Source organism: Sycon ciliatum, chromosome 4 (assembly GCF_964019385.1).
Source record: "Sycon ciliatum chromosome 4, ocSycCili1.1, whole genome shotgun sequence".
In the NCBI taxonomy this organism is placed as follows: Eukaryota; Metazoa; Porifera; class Calcarea; order Leucosolenida; family Sycettidae; genus Sycon; species Sycon ciliatum.
In genome coordinates, this window is record NC_088646.1 from 2,338,237 (window position 1) to 2,361,273 (window position 23,037).

General features: G+C 48.4%; 2 protein-coding genes across 2 annotated transcripts; one reads left to right on the top strand and one right to left on the bottom strand.

Annotated features, from left to right (window-relative positions):
• Positions 1 to 5,299: 5,299 nt before the first annotated feature.
• Positions 5,300 to 9,023, top strand: LOC135813883 (uncharacterized). Its single transcript, XM_065326904.1, has 4 exons — positions 5,300 to 5,932; positions 7,589 to 7,715; positions 7,926 to 8,152; positions 8,614 to 9,023. The coding sequence occupies exons 1-4, from the start codon at positions 5,436 to 5,438 to the stop codon at positions 8,867 to 8,869; spliced, it is 1,107 nt and encodes a 368-aa protein (XP_065182976.1). The 5' UTR covers positions 5,300 to 5,435; the 3' UTR covers positions 8,870 to 9,023.
• A 240-nt stretch (positions 9,024 to 9,263) lies between these two features.
• On the bottom strand, positions 9,264 to 22,114 carry LOC135813882 (uncharacterized). The gene is made up of 13 exons (XM_065326903.1): positions 21,770 to 22,114; positions 20,734 to 20,792; positions 17,039 to 18,027; positions 16,538 to 16,606; positions 14,729 to 14,857; positions 14,399 to 14,508; positions 14,141 to 14,249; positions 13,545 to 13,652; positions 12,489 to 12,586; positions 12,095 to 12,359; positions 11,730 to 11,760; positions 11,171 to 11,201; positions 9,264 to 10,686 (listed from the first exon to the last, which is right to left on the bottom strand). Exons 1-13 carry the CDS (start codon positions 21,820 to 21,822, stop codon positions 10,539 to 10,541), a joined length of 2,199 nt encoding a protein of 732 aa, XP_065182975.1. The 5' UTR covers positions 21,823 to 22,114; the 3' UTR covers positions 9,264 to 10,538.
• Positions 22,115 to 23,037: the final 923 nt, after the last annotated feature.

Genomic DNA, 23,037 nt, shown 5'->3' on the forward strand with positions numbered 1-23,037 from the left:
GGTGCGCATGCTGATGTCTGTGGTGATGTTACTGGTGGTGTGTGTGTGTGTGTGTTCCTACCTAGATCTAACACTACTGCTAGGATGGAGTCATGATGTTGTAGTCCCGCCGTTGCAAGAGCCACGAAGCTTGCTCCCAGGCGCACAAAGTCATGTAAATCCCTGGCCGGCCACGGAGCATGGACACACGCGACAAAAAAGCACCTTCATTGCTGCTCGCACCTGTGAGGTGCCCCATCACCGCGTCGCCAGAACAACCCCGAAACCGAAAGAATGCACGAGGTTGAAGTGCCCTCACCGCGCGCCATGTTGACCCCGTGCACGCTAGCCGTAGACATGTATGTGCGAAGCGCTGCATGCAGGGGGCAAAGTGCACGCTACACATGATAGTGCGCAGTTGGAGCGTGTCGAGAGTTGCTGATGAGGAACGAGCACGCCTAGGAACTGAAGGAGAAAGACGAAACAGTTTCCTTCTTCACCGGTAGAGCGCCGATGCCTGAGTGATGTTCAATACACTCCACTCTCGTTGTGTGCCGCGTGCCTTAGCTACTACTGCCCAGCACTGGATGGTAGACACGTGGCGATGGCAGGCGAGTCGGCGAAAGAGATGTTAGCGCTCATAGACACAACGCTAGCGTGATTACATTATGTGCTACCGGCGAATGATCTAAAGTAACGTTAGGTCTCAACTAAACTGCTGCTTTGCAGAGGCCTGCCATGCCTGCCATACCTGCCAGCCTGCTAGGGTATCGGGCTGTTGAACACTGTCTGTGTACCAGTTACACTTGAAGCGACCTGGATTAAATCATCGCAGCGGTAGCAGCAACTGCAGCGTAGAACCTGCTAATAGTAATACCGCTCTCGAGATGTGATAAAAGCTAATCGGTGACTAAGGAGTAAGGTGCCCCGTTACCAGTAACGTAACTGTTACGTGCTCTCCCCGGAGAGGTGTGTACACCGTCACATGGCGCGATTGCCTGTGTCACCAACCCACTGACCGAGTCAGCCCTGCCAGTACTAATGGCAATGCCCTGGTAAATGTGTGACTTATTGTGTCAGGACCGAGTGATGGTCCCCTCACTCCGAACATACTGTCACAAAGACTGTATGCGGATCAGGGCTGTGTGGTGAAGTAAGTAACTATTAAATAATAATTACTTACTTTAATACTTGGTTGTAATAGTGCGGTGGCGCTCGAGATACTCATGCCAGTCGAAACTATAGCTAGCCACTTGGAGATGCAGAGAGTGAAGGAGTACTTGAAATAGTAGAATGTACCTGGGTATAATATTTGTTGTAGAGACTCTACAAGTCTCGTACAGCTCCACAGAACACAGCGAGTGAAGTAAGTACAAGACAGGGAGGCCAAGACTCTCGGCGACCTGCTGTGTGGTAGGCCTACTGTGTGGTGTATGCCCTGCAAGTCGGTAGTAGATCTACCAACTCTTACTCTCAGCTGCAGTAGGTAGGCAGAAGACGGAGCCCGTGAGGTGTGTGCATGGCTGTGATACAGTTGCGTAAACACCGCCTCCAGTAACGCTAGTCTGGCTGATTAGCACGCCTAGCTAGTCTACCCGCCTGTTATCTCCCTTATAGTTATACGTACATGTACATGTACACCTTATATCTAGTTATCAGACTATTAGTATTACAGTTCCCTAAAATAGAGGCAGTAACCGTGCCGCCCATCAAACCAAGCTATGTGATTGTTGCCATGGAGGCGGAATACCATTGTGTTCTCAGCTCTTGCATAAATACAAGTACGAGTAGTACGAGTAGATACATGCCAAGAGTCCATGCACTATTCATACTACCTACATGTATGATGATCCCTACTACAGTAAGTTTCAAAAAAAGTAGTTACTTAAGTACTTGTACATGTAGTGGAAAGAGTATCGAGACGACATGAATCGATTCAATCGATGATGTGGCTCAACACGCATCATGAGCATGATATGGACCAGGTACTGGTAGGTCTGACTCTGACTCTGAGGTACTTCCGCCACAAGCCCTACTCCTAGCGGTACTGCTACGTACTTCAAAGCCATTTGCTAGATCATGGACGATCAGTTTCGGAACGAACGCATCAGACCAACGGGCATTCCCCCGGCCCAGGGGAGAGTGTGCTCCTCCCGTACTTGCTTCATGTATCTGTTAGAAGCTGCACTTTACTTGATGCAATACTGCCAATAGTGACGGCTACATGACTGTATAACATGATTGTGCAGCATTGTGGCCAGCCAGCCCCATGACACGACATCATGATATTATTGTGTCCTGTCATGGCTATATGATTTATATCACAAGAAGATGAGAGGAGGAGGTTCAACTAGCACTCGCCCTAAATCCCCGTCACATCATCCGTACATGTACACGCCGATGCTTCAATACTCCACACCAAGTTTTACCATTACAATGAGCAGAATGTGAGACCAACAATGAACAAATAACTCAACGCATTCCAATCAGGGCTTGTTGCTATGGCAGTGACTACACATTTCTGCCAATGCGGACGTATCATAGGGAGTCAGAGAGTTACCTGGTTACTGCTGACCAGCCCTCAACCTGATATGATGGCTGTGATGCTCCAATACTACTAGTACTACCGGGGCTATCAAGAGTATGCTCCTGGCCCGGGAGGTTATACTCTTGGTACTCCCTGTACACGCTAGACGAACATAGCCATAGTCACACTGACTGTTAGTGTTACCGGTACGGGCGGTAGACACAATCCTGAATTGGTCAAAACCCCAACTACATGTACATGTACATGTAACGCCACAGCTACACGCACGCACATGTAAATGTACATTACGTGTGAGTACTGCTCGATCCTAACTGCATTGTTCATGTAGTTTGCCGTACGGCACTTGAATTTCTCAAACACTAAAACAGAACTTTGGTCGGCCACTCGGGAAAACAATGCGTTGCCGGAAGAAATTCAAACTAGGTCATCCAAAGACCATGCGTTCCACTTCCAGTTTCTAACGTTGCCATTTTCTGGCCCCGTGCTAACCTGTCGCGCGGGCACTAACAAGCCATAAGGTCCTCCCTAGGCCCAGTTATGTACTAACATGTTGTACACAGCTATTCGAATTTAAAAGTGTGACGTCTCACAGATAAAGAGTAGTAAGTAGTACAGCCTACTACAGGATTGCATGCAAATAACGCAACATCGAAGTCAATGCTTCCCTACGGGCACCCCAGGCCCACCCACCGTGCATGCATGGCTGGAGGATGGGTTTGAGGGAGGCCGAGGAAGTACCAGAGCACGGATCCAGGAAGCGTGTCGCCTGTATAAGAGTAAGACCGTTGTCATACCTCCAACATATCGCTAGACACACCGCACCGCGGTCCTACTGCCTGGCAGGCACTGCAATTACTGGGTTCACGTAGCCTGGGTGATCGCTACACTAGCACAGATAAGACTGGTGTTATCAAGACAAGACTCAAGAGTTCACACCCATGTGGCCGTGGCTGTGGTCCAATGTGGGGTCACAGTATGTAGTCTTGCTGTTATCTCCATTGCGGCAGTCTAGTCTAGCTGCATCATTCCCATCATTTTCTACCAGGGAGTATTTTACTACTCCCTGATTTCAACACCAGTCTACCAACCACTTGATATATTATTATCAGGATGCAGTGAATGAGATCCTGATAAACCGAGAACTAGTGCAGTAGTGGAGTTCTCCGTACACGACGATCACATCCACTGCGGCGCAACGAGCACAAACGTAGACATACCGGCATTGGCGTATAGCAGCAGTGACGTGCTAGGTATTTTACAGCCTGCCCAGGAAAATCTACTGCTTCATGCTGTTGCAGGCGATTCATTATTACAATCATGTCGCACACAATGTCACACTCTTGATACTGCTGCCAATGCTGGCATGTGTTCACACGTGCTGGACTTTAGCGGTTACATGACCGTAGTGATGCGCATCACACGAAACTATACGAAGTCTCCACTCTTGCCCTGGCGACAGTGGTCGCAGTAACAAACACATAATGCAATGTACTCCGGAGTACACTGTAGCCAAATCAATCACACAAACGTGTAGCCATGTTTTGTTCAAACGTTCGTCGACACAATTACAGTTTCCGAAGTTACAGTCATTGCAATGAAATGTACAATCATGTGCAATCATGTACATGACGAGGCACATGTTGCTACAGTACAATCATAGTCTGGTGCCAGTGGTGCCGGAAACATACCATACGGCATAGGTGTTCCCAAGACCGAAGTGGCGCGTCGGGATCCAAGGTTCTATACAAATCCCTGAAGAGTGAAGGAGACACATCAGAGAAGTCGGCGGGAGTTGCACACGTAGATCTACGCCCGAACAACATTCGGCATCGTTCTACGTAGTCTACCCTCTGCTGTCATGTTTTCCACATCAGTCGGATCACCCTGATCACGTGTGGCACTGCGGATCAGCATGCTGTCATCACTCATCAGTGTAGCCGTCCGGCCGTATCGTCTTGACTCCGTACTTCAATGGACGAGAAGGCGCTTGGTTCGAAAAGGGGAGGGTAAGGCCAAGTAAAAAAAAAAGCTAGATGATCGTCCCCGTCCGCCCCAGTTTTTGTCAGCGCCCCAAGAAATATTTTATTTTTTAAATCGTGAGTTTTTGCCGAAATCGTTGGTTTTTTACCGATCGCGGATGCAGGAAACATGTGCACGCTTTGTTTAATACTTTCTTTACTAGTATATCACAACGTCAGTATCGATCTGCTGAAGAAAGAAAAAGAAAAAAAGAAAAAAAAGAAAAAAAGAGAAAAAAACCTTGATGTTGTTGTGTACACTGTGTGCATGAGAGGGTAAAAAGTAAAAAAATAAAAATAAAATCCTCCCGCCCTCCCCGATTTTTCCAAAAAAAAGGACGATCATCTAGTAATTTTTTTTACTCGGCCTAAAGTCGTGGCTGTCCTTTCCCACACAAGTCAAAGATCGAGACCAACGTTCACCATCGGAAACCGGAAACATACCATACGGCCGGAAACATACCATACGGCATAGGTGTTCCCAAGACCGAAGTGGCGCGTCGGGATCCCAGGTTCTATACAAATCCCTGAAGAGTGAAGGAGACACATCAGAGAAGTCGGTGGGAGTTGCACACGTAACGTTAGATCTACGCCCGAACAACATTCGGCATCGTTCTACGTAGTCTACCCTCTGCTGTCATTTTTTCCACATCAGTCGGATCACCCTGATCACGTGTGGCACTGCGGATCAGCATGCTGTCATCACTCATGAGTGTAGCCGTCCGGCCGTATCGTCTTGACTCCGTACTTCAATGGACGAGAAGGCGCTTGGTTCGAAAAGGGGAGGGTAAAGTCGTGGCTGTCCTTTCCCACACAAGTCAAAGATCGAGACCAACGTTCACCATCGCCCAACCAACAGCCGGCCAGCACGGAATAGGAGAGATTCGGCCATGTCCCGGGAGGATGGTCTTACCAGTGCGGGTCAGGGAGGTGTGTCGCTGCAACCGGGCGCAGAGGCGCGTAATCCAATGAGCAGAGTAGTGCTGTCTGAGTCGGACGGCGAGCACGACAAATCTGTGTTCCTCTCGTCCGGCTCCACACTCGACACCGGTGTGAGCAGCAGCAGCGCGGCGGCAAGCTCCTCTGCCAGAACCAATCAGTATAGCTCTCGCTCTCAGCATGTGTCGCAGGGTAGTGGCAATGGCGGCAGCGGACGACAAGTCGGCCAGGATAATGACGATGCCGCCTTGTCAGTGCTGCTCGTACCAGCGCTAGCGGAGTTCATCGGCACAATGGTGTTCGTGTTGATCGGAATATTGTCCGTAATGGTACAAACGCAAGGTCTGATGAACCCAGCCCATCTTGATTACAGCAACGACTTTCTCATAGCACCGCTAGCTCACGGCATGGCGATCTTCATACTTATCACCATCACAGTTAACGCAAGGTAAGGTCACCATTAGTTATAGGATCAGCAATCGCCAGCTGAAACGAACTGTTACTTCATTCAAACTGCAGTAATAATGTAGATCTACAATAAAGCAGATACATGTAAGCAGATTGTGTACAATCATACATGCATGTACAGTCATTGTACAGTGCTACTCAATGAAATCCGACCAGGTCTCTCAAGCTTGCGCCCTGCACTAGTCTACAGTGCACCATCCCGGTGTTCGCAGGTCTAGGGCTGCACACATGCACAGCGCCCGGCGTGCCATTCACTCACAAGATCGGATTGCAATGAGCAGTACTGTGGATTGTACAAACCGAAACAAACATTGCACAAACGGGAAATGTTGCGCGCATGCGAGCAGACATGCCCCCTCCCCAAAACACTGCTCAATCAAAGTGCATCTGCTTCCCCTTGTGACGGAACCACGATCATGAATAGCCTCAAGGACTGGAGAGTAAGCAGCAGCTTTTGACCAGTTCATCATCGATTTAGGTCAAACTCCACCAACAGATGCGCTCTCTGGCCGTCCGAAGTCAGACCGGCAACACGGCATCGAGCTGTAGATATTGGAAAAAAATGATCTCCATACGGCAGAGCTCATCAGTGAAGGTCATAAGAATACTGAATGGCCAGAACTTCTGAATAGAAACATTTTATGCAGAGATTGACTGTGAAAATGAAGATGTGCGATCCCACACATTGAGGTAACATGCGGTGCTAAACACAGAGAATAGGTGCAAGACGACACTGGTACGTGTATTGTGGACATAGATGCATGTTATACTGTAGCCTTGTAGGTGCAACAGATTCTAGCCGTGCTCTGAGATAGCACCGGAACACCCCCACATCCATGCACTCAGTGTGCTATTTCAGAGTTCTAGAATCTGTTGTGTTTTCACATTCACAGACACGTACGTATCAATGTTGTCTTGCACCTATCCTTATGTTTTAGCCCTGTTTACCTCAAAGCGAGGGGTGGCGCTTTTTCATTGTCACAGCTTATCTCTGCATAAGATGTTGCTAACGTTATTCGCAAGTTCTAGCCATTATGTATTCTCAGGACCTTCACTGGTGGCTCTGTATAATCATTGAAAACAGCTGTATGGAGGGAATTTAGCTGACCATTTGCATGACTGTACTACCGTAAAAGCCCATGTATACGCCCACTCGAAATTACGCCCACCCTCCATGTACACGCCCAGTCAGGGGAAGTCAACACTTTTGCTTCAAAATAACGCCCATGCCCATGTATACGCCCAGGTATGCCGGCAACACCAGTACATGTACAGGTACTGATACCCAATACGTACTGCTATCCCTATTCCAAGTATACGCCCCGGTTCCAAAATAACGCCCGTGCCCTTGTATACGCCCAGGAAATCGAGGCTGCTGTTCTATACGCCCAGGGGCATATACACGGGCTTTTACGGTAGTACAACTTGGGGTCTTGTTGCTGGTGTGAATGGGGTCGGCCAGAGAGTGCATGGGCATGGCTGGAGGCCAAACTAAAGCAATTGTAACAACATTGTTTCTCTAAATTGCCAACATCAGGTTATACCGCAATAGCATGGACATCTAACGTCGTGAAGGATCAGCCTACTGTACATCATGCCTGCTTTGCCTTTCTGTATTGTCCAAACACTGGTGCAGTGGCGGCCACCTAAACCCAGCCGTGACTATGGGCCTGTTTCTCAATGGTCAGCTAGGATTACTACGCCTACTGGTCTACTGGGCTGCTCAAGTCGCAGGCGCTACAATCGGTGCAGCGTTAGCACTGGTAAGCAGGAACAGTCGGGTTCGGAGGCAGATATGCTTTAGCTGAGTTGTTTGTTGCCAGTGTGTTGTTGTTGCTTTTGATGCCACTGTCGCAGTGGTCGCTGCTGGTGGTACTGTTGTTGCACAGGAGTGAACGGCAGGCTTTCGTTACTTTCAATTGAGCCCCCCCCCCCCCCCTGTCTCTCTCTCTTTGGTTTGTTGATGTTCGAAGGGATTCCTGGGAAAGAAGAGCATGATGATCATCACTTACGGTGTTCACCATCCCGCCGAGAGGTTCGGCCCAAACGGTACTATCACACCGTTGGTGTCGGACGGCAAGGCACTGGGACTGGAGATGTTTGCTACGTTTGTGGTGGTGATTGTGGTGTTGCAGCTGGGGTCTGACCAGCTGGGACCACTGTACGTTGGCCTGGCGGTAGTGGCCGACATCATTACAATGTGAGTCCATAGCTTGTACACGTCATTGACCAAAGATAGTCACCGTGTACAATTTGACTGTACTGGCACTACCACTTTGCTGTTTGGGAGCGTGCTCCAGCCAAAATGAAATCCCATGCACTTCATCAGTGAGCTGGCCCGCGGCCCGGACCTGCAATCTGTGCTGCAGTGCATACCATCTTCCAAGTAAAGCAGGGTCTTCGGCTTCTTAGATGTCTGACCATGAAAATCAGTTTTGCTTATCAATTGTTGAGTCTTCACCTCTTAACCCTGAACAATCATCTTGTTCTCCCCTCCCAGCCACAACCGCCATCAAAACTTGCTGCCCGTCAGCTACCGCCCCAAAAGGAGTTGTCAGCAGTTGGAGAAATGCCAACACGTTGACTTAATTAACCCTGTGTGTATGTGTGTGTGTGTGTGTGTGCACGTGCGTGTCTGTCTGTCTGTAACTGTACACGTAGAGGACCCCTGACTGGCGGCTCGATGAATCCGGCACGCAGTTTCGGACCCGTCCTGGTCTCCCTGGATGCCCTTGGCGATTCACAGTTTGACGGCCACGAAGGACTCTACTTTGAGCGTGTCTGGAAGCCGCAGTGGATTTACTGGGTAGGCCCTATGCTCGGTGCTTTGCTAGCGAGCATAGTGTCACGCTACGGATTAGCCGAGCAGCAGGAATCACGCAATCGCCGACTCTATTTGAGAATCAAATTACAGTGAGGACAATAAGCCAGCCATCAAGTTATCATTTCGAATGACAAGTCATTTTCTAATCAACACCAAGTCGGTAAACACTAAGTTATCAACAAAACAATTTATGCTCCATTGCAAGTTTTCGCAACCATGCACCAGCCTACAAAATGCTGGTATTTTATCCTGTTCCAGCAGTGGAAACACATGCAGTATCACAGTATTACAGGACAATGCTAGGTCTATGAACCTGGTTCCAATCACGATCCTTTCCTTTCCTTCCCAGCACCAGTAACGTCCCCACAGTGAATCACGGCAGAACTTTGCTTGTACTCTGCAATCGCAGCAGTACATCTACTTATTATTCCTACTTGCTGTGCATCGGCAAGACCCGGTTGTGACGTGTGAAAAATGACACAAGACGTAAAGCGGCGAGGAGATGAGAATGGTTAAAAGCAGGGGATGAAAAGTGGTAATAAAACGGGGAGTGAACGATCTGGAGTCACTGACAGCAGGTATCAAAGAAACACAGACAATTACAAGGGCATGACCATTTCAGCATCTAAGAAAAAAGAAGAAGAAAAGGACACCGGTGCCCCCCAAAAAATGATGGTTAGGGTAAGTGTAAAAAACGTACGAAAACACACAAGCACTCTGTGCAAAACAGCATTCGTTGATGAGCGGGCCAAGTAACTAGTTCCAGTGAGAAGAAAGATTCGAAACAACAACAATCCCGCATTGTTGACGAACATGCCTCGTTTACAGGCAAGATACACACAATAAAAAGCCTAGTTCAATGTTCCATCACAGCAAAAGGTAAACATAGTACATGTAAAAAGAAACTTGCAGACAAGCTACAATCGGATCACCAACACAATGATCAGTTAATCGCCATTACAAAGTATAATCAGACGCGACATCCGAAAGAAGTTCACTGGCGACGACACACGCCCAGCATGGACACAGCACACACCAAATGGAACACAGCACACAGCAGGTGGGACACAGCACACTTGTGGAGGATATGACCCTCGTTACATGACCCTCACTTGACTCCATGAACACTGCAGGGCATAGCAGCAGACCGTACTCACAGAGCAGACATGCCGTGCGCAACTCGACCTGCAGAGACCTGCCATCAGCCAGACGGAGATAAGTAAGGAGGGCGCACTGGGAGCCGAGAACAACAGTCGTGCATGGAAGGCGCCTGCGTCCCTTCACGCAGTACAAATCCACAATAGAAACACCCATCCACTGTGTATTGTGTGACGCAGGCCTTGATGCAACAGCAGTAAAGACACAGCTGAGCGGTCCCGTCCCCCAACCAACATGCATCAGTAGCAGTGGAGTCAGCAGCAGCAACGCCAGACCAGCAGGAGTAACAGCAGACCAGCAGGAGTAACAGCAGACCAGCGGGAGTAATAGCAGATCAGCGGGAGTAACAGCAGACCAGCAGATGGACAACTACCGATTCTAGTGATGTATCCACAGATTGTACGGTGGCATTGGGTGATAAATTGCTCTAACAGAGCAGACCAGAAAGATGATTGCTTCTCGAAAAGGTGAAGAGACTCTTCTGCTCCGGCATGTTTACAGCTTCCCTTGAACAGCACATGCACACAACTGAGAAGAGAGTGTTAGTCAGTTACAGACTCTGAGAAGACAGGGTCATTCAGCCACAGGAAGACTTGCAGGCTGACTACTCCGTTCTGGATTTCTGCCACTCGAGGAACTCTTTAAATTTCTGCTTAGTCTCGGCGGAATCCACGTTTGTGGTGGCCGATGTGGAAGCATGCGAGCGATGCCATGATAAGAAATCTTGAAAGGATTCATCATCCAGGCTGGACCTGTATTGGGACGAACAGAGAGTGTGTACATGGCAGCTCATGAGAACAGTCATCACATCGCACATAGCACACACCACACACATCCACCCAGTTTGCGGCTACGCACTACACACACTACGGGCAGCGTGCCACACCAGATCCCAATGTACACACGCCCATGCACTAGAGGTAACGGAGGACTCTTTCGACACCAGTGTTCATGGGGTTGAATTTTGGATGGATAATTCAAAACCCAAGCCTGAAAACTAGAGGTTTGAATTAAACGAAGTCAACTCTGCTGAAGGACGTCAGTCCAGCAACACCAAGAAGAGATCACTAGTAGTAGTAGAGTGTTTCACAACATTATGGGACAATAGATTAAATAGGATGGCAAGACCATGTGTGTGATGGGGCTATGGTCGCATTCTTGCCCTGCTAAATTGTTCACCAGTAGCACTGTTTTATGAACTTATAATAACTCACGCGAGCACCTCAAACTACTCACATTTTTGGCGCAGGCTTGGCAGGTTGTGACGCTGCAAGACATTGAGGAAACGAGGGAGAAAAGGAGAGGCAATGACGCACCAGAAGGCAATGCGTCTTCGACAAGAGAGTGACTCTTGCTTATAACGATACACGTAGAAACCTACAAATACCCAGTCCCTGTCTTGAATACCACACTCCAGTGGACCAACAAGACTCAACAGCCTTAAAACATCACTGCGCAGTGTATACTAGCACCGCAAAGTACCGCCAGAGCGCCCCACCATCTCGTCCTTTTGTGGTCGTATTGTGGAGGTGGTCTCCTGTCTGTAGGTCATACGACACGAACGGTGTACACATATTGCACGTTGTGCAATCAATCCGTACCTTCGAGCAGACATGAGCTCCACACAAAAATCCGCCATTAAAGTGGGACCTTAGTACACTAAGGTTCTCACACCGTACAAACTTCGTTGCACTCTGCCACACGATTTTCTTTTCCGTTACTGTAAAAATCAAGGTGGCGCGCTCCGGCGGTACTTAAAGCTACATGTATATACACAGTGTACACATACACTCACCCACAGCTGAAGATTGTGCAGGCGCGTAGGACTGTACAGACAGCACAACAGAGACACACACACACACACATACACACGCATGCATGCACACACACACACACCGGTGTCAATACATGCCAAACACACGACAAAACCAAAGCGAAGTATAAACCCCTGTCCCTGCACAACCAGTCAGGAGTCTAGCACAGGACAGTGTACGTGTCTGATACTCACCGGGTTGACCTGTCTGTCTGTCTGTCAATCTGTCTGTAGTTGAGGACTCTCAGTGAAGTTCTTTAGGTGACTGGAAGCTATCGTGGTACACAGACCATTAAAAAAAATTCAAGACAGCAGGCGTGCAAGTCGTTAGACTGGCTTGTACTCACCGACATGGGATGTGCGGGGACTCTCTGTACCGGTGGTACAAAGAGTGGCTGGCGAACGGGCACGTAGGCGGGGTGGTTAGCTGGCTGGAAGAACTGCGTCATGAGTGGAGACTGAGGAACGGGCGAGGTGAGCACAGGTGGTAGGAAAGGGTTGAACGGCATCGGACTGCAGCCAGCGGGCCTCATAACTTCTGCCAGGCTAGGTAGCTGCCTTTTCAGCTCCCACTCCGCCGCACCGGTTTTCACAATCAAATCGCGTGTTGCGCTGCGTAACACACATGAATGTACACACGCACGCAGAATGAAACAATGTGCAAATCTATAACACCACGCCATGTTTCGGCATGCGCGACGCGCGCCCACATTTGCCCACACCTGCAAGACCAGGACTTACGGTGACCAATTGTGTTTGGCCTGCAGAGCTGCCAGCTGCACCATCACAGCCTTGTACTTGGTTCGATCGGGATCCGCGAACAATACCTCGCCTGACCTCTGTGCGATAGTAGGCACATACAGCAACACAAAACAAGAGAAACCGGGGAAGAGAACGCTGGATACTGCAATGGACAGCTCATGGTGTAGCGCAGTCCAGAGAAGAAGTGAATACATCTTCCCCAAACCTACACACACGCACACACACGCACACATACACACATTGCACATGCTCACTGCCAGAAACTGGTCACGTGGCCTACTCATGATGTCTCAGTACTGGTGGCTTAGTGAAAAGGCATATGGAGGCGCTCCATGTGTGCTTTCCTGCCACGAGGTTGGATTCGGCTAGAAGATGGCATTCGTAATGGCCGCCATTGGACAGGCTGAATTGATCGATTCATTCGAGGGACTCACCAGATCGCCAGTCGACAGTTGTTGGATGGCTAAACATTACAAGGTGACTTTGATCGATGGGCAAACATAGTTGGTTTGGCTGCGCTGTTGTCGTGAGCAACAGTCACTCCTTTTTCTTGTATCTTGTTTCAGGACGCACTTTAGTCGATTTTTTGACTCTGCCCAATATCCGAGGAACGGACCAAACTGTCATAGTGGCTGGATGAGGTTCACCCAGGGATAAAAAGGAGCCAACTTTGAGCGAAATCGGAAATTTGGCCATGTCTGGTGATGGTTGGTGGCTACAGACATTTGATACTAATGTGAGCAGCTAAATAGGAGCACAAGCACATACGGTATTTTCTGAAATGGAGGTCGGTCTTTTATTACCGCCTGTCTGAAACAAGCGCCACACATCAGTTCTGGGATTTTGTGTGGATTTCTTTTCAAATTGGGTGAAATATTCGGGCTCGAAACACTACTAAGCGCCTCGGCCAGTATTACCGAGAATACAGTACACACACACAGAGCGCGCGCGCACACACACACAGAGCGCGCGCGCACACACACACACATACACACAGAGTGCACACACACAAGCCATAGATGCCATAGGTCCTACCTTCAATAGGTTGCATGCAGCTACACAACAGTCCTCATGTCCACTCGCCATAAGTACTTCCAGAGCAGAGAGAATTGACCCCGTTAAGCTAGGCGATATGCAATGTTCCTGCAAGGCAATGCAGGTGCAAGTACAAGCTCATAGGCTGTAGAAGCCAGAGTCCCATGCTTGTCATAGGCAATACCGCATAGGAATTACTATTTGGAGCCAGGGCACGTCGTTACAAGCATTCACTACACAGCATAGCCTAGATCATACCCGGGGTTCAAGAGCACACTTGCAAAACGCAATACATGTACTGCCATACCCCCCCCCCCCACACACACACTGGTAATTAGACGAGAACGGAAAAGTCTCCAGTAACCAACAACACATTGCACTGCGCCGTCTATCTTGTACATACAACAGGCATTCAGCAACTGCTCTTTCTGATGAGTTCCCAGACCGTGTGACAGGATCAGTGCAGTGCACAATGATAGTGAATGGCCATTTTATTTCACAATACTATCAGAAGAAGGCCTGGAACTCACTCTTACTCAGATGGCCAGTAGTTTAGTTCAGGCAGTTTGAAGGCACAGCAAAGCGCACGCACTAACCTTCAGTAGGGTGCAGGCGTGACCGAGAAACGCAGCCAGGTTACGTGACATACGACGCGTGGAGTAATCCGCAACCAGCTCGTTGTAGTTCTCCATCACCTTGAAGACACTGTGCACACACACACGTACACAAATGTAATGTCAACGGACAAGAGGAAGCTGGGTCAGGAAACCAGCATAGGAGAACTAGTGACTGAGATGCCTGCACGGTGCCTACAACGTAAAAACAGTGTACTAGTATGTGCCGTCAAAACTTACCTAACAGGCAGTACACTTGACAGTGTTACACCGGCATCTCGGAAATAGATCGGTGCTATACCCTCCAACAAGCGCGCACCATTCAGAGCAAACGTGTCGTGTTCCTTTGCCTGCACACCAACACCATACAACACAACACAGCGAGAGAGAGACAGCGAGACAGCGAGAGAGAGAGAGAGAGAGAGAGAGAGAGAGAGAGAGAGAGAGAGAGAGAGAGAGAGAGAGAGAGAGCAGCAGCAACACGTGTTAAATCTCCACGTGTAGACACACAATCCAGCACATACTCTTCAGAGGCCCTGGCACGCCATACCATCAGCATATTGTACATACCTGATCGATGACAAACTGAACAGCGGCCATCACCGCTTCTTTGTTGGCTATCCACGATGACATTGTGTCACGCAGAGAAGTCAACTTAAATATCCAATTGGACGGATTGTTAATAGCCAAGGTAACCACCTAAAATAAAAATAAACACAAACACAAACCAAAACTAGTATTTGATAACCGCAATCAACAAGACAAGCTGAATCAACATTTGTGCATACTTTAGTCATGCAATGTAAGACTTGTTTGAATCCTAATTTTTCTCTACACTATTTATTTCTTCCTATTTTGATCGCTTTATTGCACATTGTCTCCACCGTTTTACATTGCATGAATAAAGTATATACAAATGTCGATTCAGCTTGTCTTATTGATTGCCGTTATCAAAATATTGTCTCCTCGCCGTTTGCTAAAACTAGTATTAACCCTTTACCATCCGTGCGTACTTGAATCGATCTCTAGAGATCGATGGACATGCATACACTAAAACATTCGTAACTCGATCGATTCTTGTCGGAATGTAAAGAACTAAGTATCTAGGAAGACGCCGAAGAGCCCAGCTTTCCATTGCATCAATCGGTAAAGAGCTACGATGCCGCATTCCAAAGATATTTCGCTCGACATTTCAGCTACAGCAAAAGTCGAATTTCTTTCCGAGTGACTGACCTTGAGCGAGGATTTTCCCCTCTCCTGACATGCTGAGTCACTTTAGCATGTTTTGTGCGCGTGGGCAGCATGAAAAGAAACTCAAGCAAAAAATTGGAATGTTTACGATGAAGGAGCGAGAAATGGCTGGCGAGGAGAGAATTTCCTCGTATATCCAGCGATGGGGTGTATTTGAAGCTCCCTGGCGCTGGATATGTGACCTCGGTAGTGTCCTGTTTGAGCTCAATATACGCAGCTCGTGGAGAGCTTTCCAGAATGCCCAAGATTGTGAAAATTGGTTGATTAGAACCGAAGATATTCTCAGAATGAGGTTAGAATTATTGCATTTGGGACTTCTGGGGAAATTTGGTCGGATGGTAAAGGGTTAAAAAACAATTACCACTATAGCTAAGGGAAAAGTGACATTTTGCTTTGCTCATGCATACGTCAACAGACATAATCTCCTGCACCCATTTTCCTTGGAAGAAGGAATCTGTTAAATAATAATAACTTTATTAGGATGACCCAAAGGCTGACCGCCTATCGTGGGGTCCGTTGCATTGAAGGATGATGGTACAAGAGAGTACAGATTGGGACGAATCAGAATGATTTCTTCTGTTTGCAAACAAGATCAGAGCAATGGCACGCATGCGCTATTGTCCAGGGACTCCACGTAGTGACTCTAGGTACCGGTACAAACCAGAATACATGCCTACAAGTCAAAGCAAAGCAGTTCGACCCAGAGTTGACCTGTCTGCGTTTTGGCACTAGCAAACTGCACGAACCAGACTATGCGGTTCCGCCTGGGTTTGACCTACGGCGAAATTCTTTGTTGAAACTTGACAGCAACTTATCTGAAGATCATGGCTTATACCGTACGAGGCATGCACTACTAGTGGGTGCTCACGTGGACTTGGCCGGGTTTCACGTTTGCTAAACTCACGATGATAAGCTACGGCAGTGGGAGAAAAAGTTAACATCTTCTTGTCTTTGACAACGACAAAAAACACAAACTGGCAATGATGACTGCGTACTCCGTTACCCAGCGCATGCGGCATCACACGTTCTAAAGAAGTCAACAAACATTCAGGCATGCACCAAGCCAGCAGTGAGGTTGCACACACACTGACGTATGCACTCTTGGTACAATAGCCGGCGAAAGCATACCTCGTGCAGGTGCTTGAGCGCCACCTTGCTTGATTCGTCTATGTCCACCCACGCAGCTGGCATGGGTATCTTGTTGATATTGGGAAACAAAACAAGGAACATAACAGAGCACAGACAGGCATGCACGTACACCCACACACGCCCACACATACACACAAACAAACACGTGTATGGTTAAGGTTAACATAATAGGTACACACTTTGCACCACACCCTGAATCACGGTTTACCAGCAACTGGCAGCGATATGGCGATGCACATATCGAGCGTTTTCATTTCGTCAACATGATTACTAGCGACAATTTACTCTCGTTAGCTGAAGATCCCTGCTCCCAACGTTGGAGCTCACGCTACTGAACCGGCAGCGAAATCGCCCAGAAGCACCATTCAATACCTGACAAAGCTCAGCACCCCCCCCCCCCCCATACACACACCTGCACACAAAACAAACGCACGCAAACACACACACACGCACACACTCAACTATAGACAATGAATGTACCTTCCGTTTAGTTGCAGACGTGCCGGCAACGTGTTTCTGCGGGATGAAGAGCTCTGCGTGAACAGCACCCGGTGTCAGTGCAGTCTTGGTGCTGCTGCTACCACTGGTGGTGTTCGCTGCTGTCGCACTAGAATTGCTACCCGTACTGCTGGTGCTGCTGGTGCTGCTGGAGCGGCTGCGGTGGCCATGGCTGTGGTCATGGCTGTGACCATGGCTGTAGCCATCGCTGTGATCATGGCCGTAGCCATGGCTGTAGCCATTGCTATTACCATCGCTATTGCAGTCACCTCCAATGATGTCACTGCTGCTGCCATTGTTGTTGCTAACATTGCCGACAAGATAGCCTTGCTCGGCAGCGTCATTTCTTGCAATGCCGCCATCACTATCACCAGTTATGACATTCTTGTTGGTAACGCCAGAACTACTATCATTGATATTTAGAGTAGAAGGAGGAGTATAAGCAGCCGGCTGGGAAGAGCGGTTTGGCTCACTAGCAGTACGCATGAAGGAAGGAACAAACACCTCCGACGTCGCCGACAACGTGGGAGAGGGCCTGTCGGTGGCCGGGTGAATTACTTCCGCCGCCGGAGGAGCACTAGTCTGTGTGTCTGCATTACTCAGAGCAGGCACGCAGTCAAGAGTGTTGGGCGCTGGTGATGACGGTGACGTTCCAGCGTTGCTGTTGCTGGGGCTAGGCATATTGCTGACCAAAGGTAGAGTTCCAGTGTTGCTGTTGCTAGGGCTAGGCCTTGTGTTGCTGACCAAAGGTAGAGTGCGTTTCTGTGGTGTCTCCTGCACCACCGATGACTTCACTGAGCTGATGATGACACACTTGCCGATGGGGCGATCACACTCCACAGATCGAGATGCCGCCACTGGCAGGGGACTCGTCTCCAAACTGCTGCGGCCCCTGCCCTGACCACGCGGGGTGGATGCCAGCCGACTGATGCTCTGTGCGGAACCAGGACGTCCGGAAGAACTGCGCTGTCCTGTACACCGGAAGCAGAGCCAGAATGCAGGATATTGGTGCGTGTGACACGGTGGCCACAAGATACAACAACATACACTACATACCCTAGCAATAAACACTTGAGGCACCATGTCCACAGTGCACCAGTACAACTGCACACACGTCGCTCCATTAGCCCTGCTGAGACTGACAGACCAACACTCTAGAATATCAGAGCATTTCTTAATGTTTTTTTAATCATAACTCCAGTTCTAGTCACTCAACCTTCACAATCTTGGGCTTTATGGAAAGGTCTCCACGAGAGGAGAAAACTGAGGTTGACCATGATGGCCAGCACGCCAAATCTCAAGCTCTGGAGAGCAGCGGCTGTACAACAATGCTCCAAATGGATGAACTTGAGTCCTGCTCCAAATCCTTTAATTTTCCTCGTTCGCTGAGTTTTAATGTTCCCACTGCAAACTCTTGAAAACACAGGTGAAACCTGCACAAATTCGATGAACTCAGTATGACGAGACATCTCGAAATTGTCATCACTCGAGTCATAATGATTAATGTGAAGTTGCCGTGATTGCGGCTCAACTTTCAAGCGATATATCTGCGGGACCGTTGATTGCAACACGTTGCAGGCAGTTTCTACTGACAGCCGAGAGTTTTCTCCTTGACCTGGATATTTATTTAAATAATTGAATTTGAGCATTTTTCTAAGGGTTCGCAAACTCCATTGCAGCCACCTACACACACTTTAGTTAGTCTGAACACTCACTAACAAAATTAATTATGGTCTCTCTGCTGCAAAATCTCTCTATACTGATTCACCAAATTATCAGGGTAACAAGAAAGCTGAAGACGGAAGAAAAAAATGGAGTAGATGTGCTGTGAGGTGCAGCAGAACAGTGATAAGATGAGTTAAGGTACGGGGAGAAAGGGAGTTGTGTTTGATGTCCATGTGAACTTCCTGGTTGTGCCGTACTGTACATATCAGATATCATCTGTCTTCACACTTGGCTTCACACGCCTGGCTCCAGTTCCACAGCATTTACTTCTATTTCGCACTAACATATTCACACACAGGCACAGCTCCCCACTTCTCTCCCTCCATTCCACCATCGCTCCTACTCTCCACGCATACACAACTTTCATTAAGCTGACACATGTTGTTTTAATATAGCTCATCTTCTCACGTTGTACAGCACAGCACCTCACGATATCATATCTAGTATTTTTCATATCTTACTTGTTCGTCTTTAGCTTATTGTTTCACCCTGAGAATAGGTGATGTCACACATGCACTCAGGAGTGGCAGTTCCGTTGAAGCGATGCCGCAGACGCGTTAAGTACCATGGCAACTACGGAAAGTAGAACTACCACTTCTGAGGAAGCTCAAATTCGCTGCCTCAGAGCTTTTTGGGGGGGGGGGGTGCTCTCGCTTTTGCGGTTACGCTTCGACGGAAAACACCACATTCTGCCGTATATGGACTTGCTACGACAAATGTGTATGCGTGTGATGTGTAGGCCATAAAAGCGTGGACAATCTTCATCGTCCACGTGGATTTACCGTGCCATACGCACCACAATCCACTTTACGGTCACAGTTCTGCCAAAGTAGGAGCTTTATTTGTCTGTACCAGTGACCATACACGACTGGCTCTGCTGAAGGGACACAAGCCTTGCTGCCGCAGAGCCTTGCCGCCGAAGGGAAACCGCTGTGCTCGTGTGACCGGGCCATTAGTGGAGAACATGGAGCTCTGCATGTCCCAAACAGCTGTCTGTTCCCAATGGAGCACCTCTGAGACGCTTCATGAACAGCACACATAGCCATGGAGATATAAAAGAATCCAGCCGTGAGTAGGCATGTGCACGTTATAGTTTATTCACTTTGTTGGGGGACTGTTGGGGCCAAAATTTCATCAATGTAACATTCTCCTCAACATCTGTGGACGTGTACATATCGCCTTGAGAAGTCATTCTGTGAAATAAAAAAAGGGGTTTCCCCACCGTATAACTACTGTTACAGTGGTCCGAAGGTCGCAAATGTTGCTATTTCGTCTGAAACTCTAATGTTTGAACCAAAATACAGGAAAGCCTGCCCTAACCAGATGCCCTTGCTGCAGCGGAAACTGTCCTGATATGACAGGATTCCGCTTGATCCAGGGATTCACATTCAATCCACAGCACTTTGGCGCACGGAATTTGTCCGGTCAATACATGATTCCGCTTGGTACAGGGTCCGGCAAACACAGGTTTTACTGTATCACAAGGAACAGATATGGGGACCCCAAATTTTATCGCAGATTCAGAATCAGCATGATTTCTCTACCAAAAATGAGCGAATTATACAATGAAATCGATGTGAAAAGTGACCACAGACTGTGTGGCAATGGCTGAAACTGTAACCTTAAAACTTTTCCAGGAACCACTCTCCCTTTCGCAGCGCGTCCGAATATGACAGTGCGTATCCTTTCGAGCTGGTTCTTGCCGGGGAAATGCCAGTGGCTCATCGCAAGCACTGAGATTTCACGGGAAGTATAACGTTATTCACTACGGGCAGTATGTTTATTATTATGATAATTTACTTGACTTCAACACTCATCAACAGTAAGAGTCAAAAGGATGCAGGGGTATTTATTTCGGGCAGCATCATCCACCAATCACACCATTCCAACACAAAATGCCAACAACCAGGTGCGAGAAAGGCAAAGCACACCGGCGTCTCATGAGGATTTACCTGCGGAAAGCTTCCGTACTTCAGAGTTCAGCAGCTCCAGAGTCTCGGCTGCCGGTTGCCTGTGACATGAAAACAAAGGTCGTTCAGGAGCAGTGCAGGGCTTTTTAACAAGCAGGAGTCAATGAAGCGATTACACTTATAAAGTACCAACTACACTCATACAGGGCCCGGTTAGCCGGACCCCGTGCGATCTACCGGGCACCATTTGGGCCAGTTTCAGTGGAGATTAATACTATTCTTTTGGCACTTTTTGTGGAAATAGCGACGTCGTACACCATATCTATGGCGTTTCCCCCCATCAAAATGTATGACAAATGTGATTCGGAGTTACGGACATTTCAAAGTTACGGGCAGTGCCCGGTCCCCGGACCGCCCGGATAAACGACGTATGAGTGTATAATAGAGAGGTTCCGGGGTACGATTTTCCGTGCCAAAATCCGTATGGGCGCTACGGATTTTTTCCAGGCGTGCTCCATACGATTTTTCGGCACGAGAATCCGTGTGGACTGGCTTTCATACGAACTATGCTTCGTATGGAGATTTTGCGTCATCGGGTGCAGAAAGATTTTTCGCGTACAAATTTGGTACGAGAAACATCGATTCTTCGCGGGAAGTTTTGATTTCGGTACAAATTTTCAAAATAAAAAGGCATAGCGCGGGAATGTGACGTGTTTGCGATCGTAACCTAGGCAATGACGGCAAACACATAAGTTCCGTACCCCGGAACTTTTCACTGCTCGAAAACGACGTAAAAAAAATCCGTAGAGCCTCCACGGATTTTGGCACGAAAAATCGTACTCCGGAACCTCCCTATTATTACACCAAGAGTACATGGTTGAGTACTCTTGGTTATACACTGCACAACCGGGCAGAGTCAGGCCGGCACGGCCAGTAAAAAAAAACTACGAACAAACAAAATTTCGTAAGCTACTGCTATGGAAATCGTGAAAAATAATTACATGTACGGTAATTGCAATTTTCGGACAAGACTCGAAGTCAGTGTCAAAACAAACTTCCCAACTTCCTGACAGCGTACCTGACTTCCTTGACAATTCTGCCTCGTCCACGACCTTTGCTTACGGACGCCATCTTACACACAGCTCCAAACTAATCTGTTACACTCTCACCGACAACCTTCACATCAGATGCGTGGAAAGGGCAAAACACGATATCGCACAGACGTATCCGGCCTGAAACTAAGTTACTTCTCAGGAACTTTAAAATCTCACAGGAACTGAGAACACTACAACGAGTACGCGAAACAGAGTACAGGCAGGATATTTCTCTAAAGAAGACCCACAAAACAGAGAAAGAGACGAGAATCTAGTAGCAGTAGACCAAAAACTAGCATAGCAATGTACTTTTGGAAAGGGGAATGCAAATGAATTACCCATATAAAAACCGCTCTGTGAGCGGTTCTGAAAAACCTCTACTGGTGCAGCCCCGTCGTAAAAGTAAGAAATTAGAACTGGCGCATTGTCCTCCCAAATGTGAACTGATCCACCTAAATCGCGATTGACGGGACCCGAACGCACCAGTAGCACGAGGTTCCTACCTGTGGATGCAGCTGGGGACGCTGGTCCATAGCCAAAGCCAAAGCGGCAAAGGTGGGCTTCGGGGTAGGTCTACGTACTGTAAGTGTTGTATGGTAACTTGATCAGCGCCGACGCCGGCTGTGATCCTGTGCCCTCCCGACCTCGTGCTACTGGTGCGTTCGGGTCCCGTCAATCGCGATTTAGGTGGATCAGTTCACATTTGGGAGGACAATGCGCCAGTTCTAATTTCTTACTTTTACGACGGGGCTGCACCAGTAGAGGTTTTTCAGAACCGCTCACAGAGCGGTTTTTATATGGGTAATTTCAGTTCTTTTTCTGTTCCCTCCCCCATACCGGCCCTGCTCCGAAGATGAACATGGTGAGCACGCGCGCGATCCACTGTATGTAGCCATGCGACTGCAGTAGCACACTGATACATTCCAGCCCTCCCTGCACACAGACACATTGTGACAAACACGCACATGCACATGGCACACACGGGCACGCACGCACACACACACACACACACACACACACACACACACACACACACACACACACACACACACTGAAGCGGGAGACAACGACAAGAAGAGAGAAGAGAAGAGAGAGAAATCGCAAAGTCAACAATATTTGGCATGGCGTTGCAAGTCCTGTGGCCTTGAGAACCATCTTTCGCAATGCTCGCATTCATGATGGCAGTTGTTCCTGGCTGCACGTGACATCCGTTTCGCACGGTCACAGTGATGACGGCTCAAACCAGAACGAG

Coding starts and splice junctions, on each gene's coding strand:
- LOC135813882 (XM_065326903.1), bottom strand. CDS start 21,822: ATGGCGTCCGTAAGCAAAGGTCGTGGACGAGGCAGAATTGTCAAGGAA. Junction 14,858..16,537: donor CGCTCAAGCACCTGCACGAG/GTATGCTTTCGC, acceptor TTTTTATTTTAG/GTGGTTACCTTGGCTATTAA. Junction 13,653..14,140: donor ACGCCTGCACCCTACTGAAG/GTTAGTGCGTGC, acceptor ATTGCCTTGCAG/GAACATTGCATATCGCCTAG.
- LOC135813883 (XM_065326904.1), top strand. CDS start 5,436: ATGTCCCGGGAGGATGGTCTTACCAGTGCGGGTCAGGGAGGTGTGTCG. Junction 5,933..7,588: donor ACCATCACAGTTAACGCAAG/GTAAGGTCACCA, acceptor ACACTGGTGCAG/TGGCGGCCACCTAAACCCAG. Junction 7,716..7,925: donor TCGGTGCAGCGTTAGCACTG/GTAAGCAGGAAC, acceptor TGATGTTCGAAG/GGATTCCTGGGAAAGAAGAG.